Genomic DNA, 11701 nt, shown 5'->3' with positions numbered 1-11701 from the left:
AAAAAAAAAAAAAAAAGAAAGAAAGAAAGAAAGAAATCAGAATAAGAAATGGAAATTTCCCCCGGGACAATTCTACTATTGTTAATTGTGTTGAATATAGCTCTCTTCATATTAAAAGCCTCAGGAGTGACTGAAATTATTTGTTTCATTTTAAATAGGATTTGAAGCCTCAGACATATAGAAATGCTTATGATATTCCACGTAGAGGTCTTCTAGATCAGTTGACCAGAATGAGATCCAATCTACTAAAAACACACAAGTTTATTGTTGGACAAGATGAAGGTAAATGAATAATGAAATATTTTTCATGGATTAAGAATATATTAGGTATGACCTATATTGAGGTGATTATTACATAATGAGCATGTATTTTGTAATACATTTTTGAATTTTGTTAATGGTTACAATGTCTGTTTTTACTGAATCCCTGTGTCTACCCACAGTTTATTTTCCCCCAGTTTAATGGCAAGCGTGCATTAGTGAACACACACAGTACACTTGCTGTGCTTTAGCACTTGTAAGTGTCAAACAGCCCCAGGAGATAGATACTGTCTAATGCCCACTTTATAGAAATGGAAAGTGAGAGTGAGCATCTTAGTAATTTGGCCAGTTGGAAGTGGCAGAACTTGGGTCTGTCAAATTTCCCAGCCTGCACACCCAAACACTATACCATTGAGCCTACTGTGAGGAACTCAACAGAGATACCTCATTTGCGTGAAAGTAATGAACCTGATAGTGTGCAAGATAATTGAAACTGTTTACAAGTTTCATTTATCCCATTTTGGTCATTTTAAATAGGGCAATCTGTCCACTAAATGAATAAATCGCATCATGGCCACTCCCGAAATTAAACTCTAAGTGCTGTGTGTAAGGGAGCTTTTCAAGGGAGAAAACCTGTACATTTAATAAAATTCTCAGAGGTTAAGATTCACTAACCAAGATTCTCTGCAGGATGAGATCACCAGGGAAGGGCCAGCAGTTGGCATGGTTGTTAAGACACTGGACTCCCACATGGCCAACTGTGGCTCAAGGCCCAGACCAGATGACCTGAAACATGGTGGGCACACGTATGTGTGTGCCCAAAATCCCAAGAGGAAAATGAGTATGGATTGCAGTGTGGTCATTGCCCCATGGGGAGTGATTTTCTTACTTTCCCTGTCTCTCTCTGGCAAGCATATGTGCCCTATGGCAAAAAGCTAAAAAAAAAAAAAAAAAAGAGAGAGAGAGAGAGATCCCCAGGGAACCTAAGAACTTAAATATGCAGAAGATATGAAAATGCATATTAGAAAAAAATTATACATGAATTTCAAAGTTTCAAAGTTGTTTGCACCAAAATAAACTCATACCTTAATTCCATTTTTCTACTAACTTTTTTTTGAGAGGTTTTGCTATAGGATGTGTGCGTCGCCAGAAAGACAGAGAGAGAGAAAGAGAGACAGAAAGCGAGAAATCACCCCCCAGGGAGGATAGCCACGCCGCAGTCCCTTCTCCATTCTCCTCTTGGGATCCTGGGCATGCACGCACATGGCACGCTGTGTGATTTTAAGCCACCAGGTCCTGGACTCGAACCGCGGTTGACTACATGGGAGTCCAGCGACACAGCCATTATGCCAACTGCTGGTCCCTCTACTCTTTTGAAATCCCCTTATATATGGTGTTTTGAGTTGGTATAAGGGAAGTGAGCCCATTTCCAAAGATTGCTTGAAGATGAGGGAGTTGTTCTGGTCCTAGTGATGTGAAGCCTATAGGAGTTAGTGATGATAGACTAAGTGATGATTGGGATGCAGAGAGATGAGTCAAGATCCTAGAATGCAAGATTCGAGACCTTAGACTATTTGCTGCCGAAGTACACATTGCTAAACCGAATGTGATTATGTCCTCTGCAAAGGACCATACATGTCAGCTGTATAGCATTGTTTTCTGTTCGGGTGATTTTGTAGATTCCCTTCATAGTGTTCCAGTCTCACAAATGGGTAACTATCAGGAATATCTGAAGACATTGGCTTCTCCACTACGAGAGATTGATCCAGATCAACCAAAAAGACTGCATACTTTTGGCAATCCATTTAAACAAGATAAAAAGGTAGGATAGTTATTTCTCTGTCTGCTTCAATTATGATATTCTTGCTATAGTTCTTTCTTTTTGACAAGATCAGAGGTTCTCCTGTTTGTTTAAAAGATAAAATAAGACATCCTTGCTTTTTGTTGATGGAAAGTGGGAACCTTCTGATGCAAGAGTTGATTGATTGAATAAAATAATAACCGACACTTATCAAGTGCCTACTTAGTGCTTCTGATGATGTCTAATTTCATGGAGTGCCACAGTACCATGCCTGTAACGATGAGGTTTCTTCACTCCTCCAGTAGAGGGCACTCTCTTGTGAGTGGCTTCAGCAGTCAGTTGCTTCCTGGTGCTTGCCACTGGTGGACTTGCCAGCTGTCTGCTTTGTATGGGCCATGGTATAGAGACCTCTCCTCGCTTACTCCCTTGTCCTTTGGAGCTTGGTAAGCTGGGGATGGCACTGATGCTGGAGGGTGATGGCTGTGTGGCAGCAGCTGCCTAAACTTATACTTTAATTCCATTTTTTCTACAAACTTTTTGAAGTCCCCTTGTATAGTGATTATTGTGTTGTTGTTTTTAAGAGAGAGATTTTTTGCTATAGGGCATGTGCGCTTGCCAGAGAGACAGAGACAGAAAGTGAGAAATTACTCCCCCCACCCCCCAGGAGGATGGCCACGCTGCAGTCCCTTCTTCATGCGAATGGCAACGCTGCAGTCCCTTCTCCTCCTTTCTCCTCTTGGGATTTTGGGCACACACGCACATGTGCTTGGTGTGTTTTAAGCCTCTGGGTCCAGGATTTAAAACATGATCGACTATGTGGGAGTCCAGCGACCTACACATTATGCCATCTGCTGGTCCTGATAATCATTGTTTCTTAGTGATGAGTTTAAAGCATAAACACACCAAAAAAGGAAATTACCTTGCCAGGTGTTAATGCAGAATGGTTTGTACTTCAAACAGATAACTTTGGGTTTATCCCCTCTGATTGATTAGAACTGCTCCATCCTTAAGCTTTCTAATTAATCACTATTATAGTATGTTTAGCCTTGGACAACAACACCTTGTGCTAGTTTCCTTCTTGTTCCACTTAGATGGGATTAAAGCTGTATTGCACTTTCTGAGAACGAGTTGGTGTGGGGCGTGGTAAATCTTTGGCCCACGATGAAGACTTAGATTAGTGATGTAATGCATGATTGATTGTGTACGCATATGAAGAATGTTTGCAGTTTTGTGATATTTGAATTTTTGTCTGTAATGGGATACGTTCATTGATGTTTTTTAGGGAATGATGATTGATGAAGCAGATGAGTTTGTAGCAGGGCCACAAAACAAAGTGAAACGTGCTGGAGAACCCAACAGTCCTATGTCATCTAAGAGAAGGCGGAGTATGTCCCTGCTGTTGAGGAAACCACAAATACCACCTACTGTAACTAACCATGTGGGCGGAAAGGGACCACCCTCAGCCTCGTGGTTCCCATCTTATCCAAACCTCATACAACCCACCCTTGTACATACAGGTATAGAATAGTGGTTGTGATTTCCTTATGGCTCCTAGAGGATTAAGACACTAAACAATTGTATTTTCCTTTGTATTCTTTTTGTTTGTGTTCAGTTTTTATTCATTAAGTAAACCATTATTAAATTATCTGTGTGGTAGGTACAACAGACCTCCTATGGAGCAGAGATCCTATTTCAAAGTTCTCAATCTGTATAAGAAAAAAGATCCATAATTACATAGTAATTGACACAGTAATGAACGCAAGTTAGTAAGTAAACAAGATGGAATTAATGGAGGAATGGGGGATATATGAGGGTGTTCATTCCAGCCATGCGGAGGTGCTCCTAAATTGCCAGTGTTAGGAGGATAAAGCGAGTTTCCAAGTAGTGGGAACGGATGTGCTCCATGAGAGGCTGTCCCTACACTTGTTGCCTGTACGCCCATCTCCTGTTCATGCTCGAGCCCTGTGCACTCTAGGATCTGCCCACAGAAACCATTCTCATCAAGGTCACCAGTGTCTGTTGCACCTTGCCATTCTTTTCCAGCAGCATTTGACATCATCGTCCACTCCCTCCTGTGTGGGACCCTTCTTGGGTTCCCAGATATCGGAAGCACCTAATTTTCTTTTCCCATTAGTAGTAATTCCTTCTCATCCACTTGCTCTGTTTTCTCCCTTTCTTTCTCACCTTAAATCGTAGGGCCCCAATGTTAGTCCTGGGTTCTCTTCTCTCTCTCTTTTTAATTGCCAGGGGTGCATGCACTTGCCAAAGAGTGAGAGAGGGAAGAAGAACCCCCAATAGGACCTGGTTATCCCACAATCCTTTTCCTCCATTTCTCCATCCCATCAGGATTTTGAGCTCACACATGCATGTACCTGGTGTGCTTTTTAAGCCGCCGAAGCCAGGATTTGAACCGCAGTCAGGCATGTGAGATCTGGCTCCTTATGCACAGAGCTTAATTGCTATGCTACAGGGGTGGGGCCCAGTCTTTTCTCTTTATTGCCTCTCTCCCTTGGTGATCCCATGCAGTCCTGCAGCTTTGAATTATATATATTTCAACAACAGATATTTGTACTTCTAGACTACAACTTGTTATTCCTCAACTCCAAACTCAATTGAGCCATGGTCATGGCATCTCTACCTAGGTGTTTAACAGACATATAAAATACAGTAGTTTCTTATCTTTCTTCTGAAATTCCGACCTTGCCCCTCTCCGAAAACAATTCACTTTACAGCCTTTGTGTCTACTGACATCATCCAGCATGTGCTGGTAAAGATGGATCTACTGTGGGGGTTAGAAGGGTAGAAAAGCCCTGGATCGTAGTGTTTGTTCATCCCCTGGTGTGTAAATCATGCTAATATTATCCATGTCAAGCTATCAACCTGAGGTCTCTGAACCAGTGTCAGAAAGAATCGGCATAATCTTCTCTCGTGAGAAGTTGTGCACTAGCTCGCACACACTCTAGTACTGTTATTTACCCAGTGGTTCAGATGACAAACCATACAGTCATCATGATTGTTTTCTTTTATTCTTCTCTCACTTTGATCTATCTAGCAAGTCCGAAAATTTGATGTTTAATAGAACTCCTGTAGCCCGCTGTTTCTCTTGACTACTTGAGTCTATGTTGAAATGATCTCTGACCAAACTATTACCACAGCTTTTTTCCTGATTTCCTGCTTCCTTCTGGCTCCTGTCTTAATTCATTCCCTGCCCTGGAGCCAGAGTGATCATGTGGATGTATAAATTAGATCATGCCATCCTGAAAAACCCTTCATCAATCCCCGTGAGCACTCTGAACCTGCGCTCCTGACTAAGGTCTACAAGGCCTGCCATCCTCTCCTAACACGTGTCCTGTGGGTCTCCTCCTCACTCTCTCCAGTTCCTTCCTTCACTCCGTGATACCTGGCTTATCCCCTCTCCAGCCCCTGTCCTGGCCCTCACCACAGCCTGGAGCACCTCCTCTGCGCCCACACAGGCAGCTCCGTCTTCTCATTGGGGCTCTGCCCAGAGGACACCTCCCAGAAGGCTCTGCCCAACCCCTGCCCTGCTGGCCCTGCCCCGCTGGCTCCCTCTGCTGTGCCCTCTGCCCTTCCTGCTGCCTCCTCCCCGGACACGCCCTGCTGACTCCTCCCCGGACACGCATCCACTGGAAACGCATCCACCGTGAGGGTTCCCTGGCTCACTGCACTTACTGCCTGACTTCTCAGGGGAATGCCAGTCCCACAAGGGCAGGGGAAGTGTCTGTCTGCCTTGTTCAACTTGTTCACTGCTCATCCCAGCTCCTGATAGGTGCCTGGTACAGAGGATGAATACATTAAATAGAGGTGCCAGACTTAGCATAAATAAAATCCTACCTTTTTGACATGGAAGGGAAGGATGCGGACAGGATGTATAGGTACAGACAGGGATTTGGGGTGATAGAATGGAGATATTCTGCTTGGATCTGATGGCCACCTATTTTCTCAGAATGTTTGAAGTAGAGAGGAGGGAGGTTAAGTTGTACCCAAGTTGACTTTGAGGTCAATAAAAAATGACAATTGGTATATGAATCTGACAAATCATGACATCAGGTGAGACTCTGCTTTTCAGCTCATGAAAGCCAATGCTAAACATGAGTGCTAGGGACCTGTGAAGGTTTACTTGTTAGCTATGCTGTCTTACATGGTTTCTGTATGTGTCATGAGGGGGAGGAGATTCTTTTGTTGTATCTTCCCTGAGCTCAACTCGAGGGATCTCAGATCTCCACCTGGTATTTCCCTCTCTTTTGTGAACTAACAAATTTCCTCAAAATTGAGGAGCATTGGGATATTCCTCTGGAGTTGACATAATGTACCTACCTCACAATTCAACTTTTTAATTTGCTTTCCAGATGCTACCGTCACACACGATATCCATGAGGAGAAGATGGAAAATGGTCAAACCCCACCTGATGGCTTCTTATCAAAATCTGCTCCACCAGAATTTATGAATATGGCAAGAGATGGTATTCCTCCCAACCAATTAGATTCTCCATCTGATGAATTCATTAATCTCAGCAAAGATGGGTCGATTCACAAACCTGGTAGTAATGCACTTGTAGGAGCAGTCAAAAACTGCAGTTTCTCTTCAGATGACCCAAAAGTCATAGTAGCATCCACTTTGGGAACTGTGCCAAACACATTGCACATAACTCCTGCTATGGCACAAGGAATCAATGCCGACATAAAACATCAGTTAATGAAGGAAGTTCGAAAGTTTGGACGAAGTAAGTAGTAAAAGGATATCTATCAATAATGCAACAAGAGGTCCCCATTCTATGGTTCAGAATAGATTCAAGCTACCTCTTGAGGTGTATTTTTGACAGTATTGAGTTTTCACATGCGTTAAAACAATTCCTCTTGCTTTAACTAAAAAGATATAGCACACCGTTTTTTCTCCTCCCCCCCCTTTCTTGTAATAGTTTCCTTTTGCTGCTGTAATAAGTTATCCAAAATTCATAGCTTAGAACACTTACAGTGCTAAAAGTCAGAATTCTGAAATTCTGTGTATTGAGGTTAAAATGAAGGTCTTGGCAGGCTCCATCTTCAAGTCAGCAGTGTTAGTAGTTTTACTCCTCTCTGATCTCTACTCCTATCCTTAGATCTTTTCCCTCTGACCTTAAACCTACTGCTCCATTTTGTAAGAACAGTTGGAATTACATAGGACCCAGTTGTATAAACCTGGATAATCTCTCCATCTCAAGATCCTTAGGTTATGGCCTAGCCTTGGCGACATAGTGAGTAGCATGGTACTCTGCAGTGCTGGAAGCAACATGGCCAACTGAGGCTTCAGATCCTGAATTGTTCTGTACACCCAAGATCCCAGCTAGCTGGAGGGCTAGAGAAGGGATCATGGCATGACGAGATCCTGTCAGAAGTGCTCGTCTCTCTTGCGTCTCTCATGTTCTTTCTCTCATGGAAGAAATAATAATATTTTAAAAGATCCTTACCTTAATTCTGTCTGCAACATAAAGGTAACATATTCACAGGTTCCATGGATTAGGACATGGGCAATTTGGGCAGCCATTATTGAGCCTACCACATATGGTCAGTGTTCCCAAGAATTTCCTTAGTAGGTATTTACAGGTGTTTTGATTTAATTGTTTAATACACAAACTACATTTAACTTTGCACCCATGAAAAATTACTACAGAGGATGTACAATTACTGAATTTTATTTCCCATTCATATTTTTTAAAACATTGAAGGTTTGGGGGCCAAAAGGTGGCATGGAGGTTAAGGTGCTGGATCCCACATGGCCAATGAATGGCACAATTTGAGTTCTGGACCTGGTGGCTTGAAAGTAACACTGGGAATGTGTTCGTGCATGCCCCAAATCCCAAGAGGAGAATGGAGGAGAAGGAATTGCGGTGTGTCCATCTTCCCTGAGGGGTGATTTCTCTCTCTCTCTCTCTCACACACACACACACACACAAACTCTCTCTCATTAGTTTACATGCCCTATAGCAGAAACAAACAAACAAACAAAAAAACAGAACATTGAAGTTTATTTTTTTTAACATCTTCAGAATATGAAAGAATTTTCATTTTGCTTGAAGAAGTGCAAGGGCCTTTGGAGATGAAGAAACAGTTTGTGGAATTTACCATCAAGGAAGCTGCAAGGTGGGTATAAACAGAAATTCTGTAGTTTTTTTGTTTTTGTTTTCTTTTCCCTTTCGAGCAGTAAGGCCTCAGGCAAGACAGAGAGAGGAACAGGCTCTGCTTTGCTTTGCTCAAGTCCTAGGTTTCATTCATAGTTCAGACTGTATAAATATTGTCTGAGTCCAACCCAGTCATCCTTTTAGGCTTACCAAAATCTAGGGTGGGCTTGGGCCCTCAATTGGCACTGTTGGTATTTGCTAAACCATATCCTTCTGTGAGAACAAACTTTATAGTTCCATGTAGATGGTAAGTTCCATTCTGTGTCCCACACACTGCTTTACACTTAAGCGCTAAAAGTATCTTTTGGTTAAGAAACTTTCTCTTTATTTTCAGGTTTAAAAGACGAGTATTAATTCAGTACCTTGAGAAGGTACTAGAAAAAATAGATTCCCACCACCTTCTCAACAGCATTAATCACATCAACAACAGCTCATCGTGTTAATGCAAAGACCAGCATGAAAAGAGGACAAGTTTTCTGTGCTTTTGGGTGGAACAGAACATTGTAAAAGCCTCCTAGAATGTTTAAGTCAAGGGACTTGCCTTCTATGGGCTAAGAGAAAGCAGTGGAGATTTTTAAAAATTTTGTGATTACCTGGCAGTAAAAGCCAGACTCTTCCCTTCAGAATTTTCTTTGAAAGTATTTTTGTTTTACTTTGTTGTTTCTTTTCCCAACCGAAGAACAGGATGTTATTGATTTAGCAAGTTAATGTCAGTATACATGGCTGCCCCTACCACAGGTAATAAGGATTCACTCTTGTGAACTTGGCCATCCCAGGCATTTTCAGAGTGACTAGGGGCCACCTGCAAGTGGAGCACTGCTTGGTGCTCTCACTGTGTTTTTTTAAAACAAAGAATAGGTGTACAACATTAAAGTAGTAATCTTGTATGTGCCGAACAAAGTTTCCAACAATTTCTACTTGTGCCTTTTAAACCATATTCAGGATAATTTGAATCAAAGAGTAAGAGGCTGCTATTTGGGGAACTTATTTCTCTGTGGGAAGGGGGCAGGGAGAGTCACCGAACAATCTACCTCCACTCTCTTCTATTTTGTATAGAGACATTACAAAGTACGCCTGAGACATGTGACAACAGAAAGTCTTCAGGTGAACTTGTACATTCTGTGCTTCAGAAGCACTAAAAACGAAAGTAATGTATATATTTCTTTTAATGTTTATACGAAAGTTTATATGGAGCAGTATTACTATGTTTGTATTAATTTGAAGAAAATTTAAGTGTACAAAGCGATTTTGACTTTGCATGTATAAAATAAATCATTTTATTGATTTTTCCTAAGTTCATTGCTAGAGAAATGTCTAGTTGTATGTTTCTTGTGATTTGTTTTCCTTTCGGAACAAGTGTACACATTAGTAAACAAGATGACATGTTAACATAGGATTTAAACTTCAAAACATTGCTCACAGAACTAAGTGATGTTGGTGGAAATAGCAAAGCAGGGTACTCTGGAGGCTAGTTACTGCCAAGAAACTATGAAAGCACTGGGGGGAAAATGTCATAATAAAGTTTCTTGGAACTCTGAAACATAGTCAAAGGGTTGCAGTAACCACGCAAATGCTGATTCAGGAGAAAACTCACTGAAACATGGCAAGAGATCTTCGTGGCATTTCACCTTACCCTTGCCCCAGTCCCCTCCATGGCTCGGCAGTGGTTTTGAACATGACAGTCTACATTCTAAGTGTGGGTTCCTGTTTTTGGAAGGGAGAGAGTGAACTTTATTCCTAAGGAAATGTGTCTGTCCCTTTGAACCTGTCTGGGGGCTCCCTCTGCTGACACTAGGGGAATAGTTGCTTGTGTTTTGCATAACTCCAAACTCTCACAGGGTGGTGAAGCAACGATATGGAAGATATTCCTCAAAAACATTTAAAGGCAAATGAACAAGTTGCTGTTGCCTGGGGCCAGAAATAGACATGCCAAAAGTCGAGGGAAAGCTATGGAGTGAGATGCTTTGGAGAATAAAGACTTTAAGCCATTCATGTAAATTTGGGTATCTAGAAACCAGGTACATGCCCAGGGCAGGACTCATATCTAGAAAAGAACTGAGAAGACCATAAAACATCATCTCTGGCTAAAGTTCAGACTCAGCACGAGCAGAAACTGAAGGCTACGGCAGAGAATTAACAGCCTGCTTAAATGTTAAAGAGGTAATCCTTGACAGAGCCAATCTACTAACTCCTGGCCAGGATTTTTTTCTTTTTGCTCTAGGCATTAGGAACCATCACTGTTGAACCACTAGTTAAGATATGGAAACAGAGACTTCAGGGACCATAGAACAAAGAAGACAGTTTTTACAAAAGCAGTTTATGAAAGTTACTAAACAAAATCGTAATAACTCACAGCAACTGACAATGATAAATTCTATGGATAGGTCAAAATTTTCATTGTAGCCACACCATGATATTCAAAATGTCTAGTTTATAACCAAAAAAAAAAAAAAGGCATGCAAAGAAACAAAATGTAGAGCAATAACGGAGCAGGGTAGAAATGAACAGAAACTATCTCTGAGAAGGCATAGGAATTGACCTTAAGAAACAAAAACTTTAAATCAGTGGTCTTAAATGTGATTCAAAAGCTAAAGGGAAACTAGGAAGAAGGAGCTAAGTAAAGCTAGGAGAATGATGTATGAATAAAGAGAGAGCAATATTAGAAGTACAATGACTCGAAATTTACTAAAGCGTTTCAACAGCGGATTTGAGTGGCGAGGAGAAGTGTGAACTTGAAGATGCATTGACTGGAATTACCCAGCCTGAGGAACAGAAATGAGTAAGTTCCTTTGCTTATAAATGATGATACATTAACCTTTTTCCTATTTCCTCTTTAGGAAAAAGGTTAATGTATCATCCATTATGTATCATCCAAAAATACAATCCAGGGACCAGCAGTTAGCGTAATGGCTATGTCACTGAACTCCCATGTAGCCGACCTCCGTTGGAGTCCCGGACCCGGTGGCTTAAAACTCACGCCGGGTGTGTGCGCATGCGTGCCCAAGATCCTAAAAGGAGAATGGAGGAGAAGGGATTGCAGTGTGACCATCCCCCCAGGGGGTGATTTCTCACTCTCTGTCTCTCTGTCTTTCTGGCAAGCGCACACACCCTATGGCAAAAACCTCTCAAAAACAAACAAACAACAAAAATACAATCCATTTTTTGTCTCTAGGTCTTCCTTGTTCTTATGCTAGCTGATTTATACAGTGCCTTTAATATGCTGTATCTTAAGTACTGAGAAATGAAGTTAACTCTATGTCAGCAGAGGGGGTCCAAACTAAAAATAATTGGTTCAGATGTATGTAAACTTCCATGTCGAGATAAGGAAGTAGTACTCATTACAGTCCTTGTTTGTTCATGTGGTTATGCAGCCACTTCTGGCCTGACACTTGCTGTATATCCTTTGCTGTCAGCAAGCACTTGCATGGTCAGTCTTTTTCCTGTGGGGGTGACGCAAACACTC

The 11701-nt window shown here is 41.7% G+C and overlaps 1 protein-coding gene across 2 annotated transcripts in view; it reads left to right on the top strand.

Moving 5' to 3' along the window:
- The window catches only part of LOC102473350 (integrator complex subunit 6-like), a 40402-nt gene extending 30898 nt beyond the window's left edge, over positions 1 to 9504 (top strand). For both annotated transcript variants that reach the window (XM_027776678.1, XM_027776677.1), the window contains 6 exons: positions 159 to 282; positions 1941 to 2083; positions 3345 to 3579; positions 6430 to 6804; positions 8107 to 8200; positions 8573 to 9504. In XM_027776678.1, coding sequence (XP_027632479.1) covers positions 159 to 282; positions 1941 to 2083; positions 3345 to 3579; positions 6430 to 6804; positions 8107 to 8200; positions 8573 to 8681 — 1080 coding nt within the window. In that variant the 3' untranslated portion in view covers positions 8682 to 9504. The remainder of the gene's footprint in view (positions 1 to 158; positions 283 to 1940; positions 2084 to 3344; positions 3580 to 6429; positions 6805 to 8106; positions 8201 to 8572) is intronic.
- The last annotated feature ends 2197 nt before the right edge of the window (positions 9505 to 11701 follow it).

The sequence above is a fragment of the Tupaia chinensis genome, unplaced genomic scaffold (assembly GCF_000334495.1).
Source record: "Tupaia chinensis unplaced genomic scaffold, TupChi_1.0 Scaffold000706_1, whole genome shotgun sequence".
NCBI classification, from domain to species: Eukaryota; Metazoa; Chordata; class Mammalia; order Scandentia; family Tupaiidae; genus Tupaia; species Tupaia belangeri.
The sequence above is the reverse complement of the archived record's forward strand: the minus strand, read 5'-3'. Positions and strand labels throughout refer to the sequence as shown.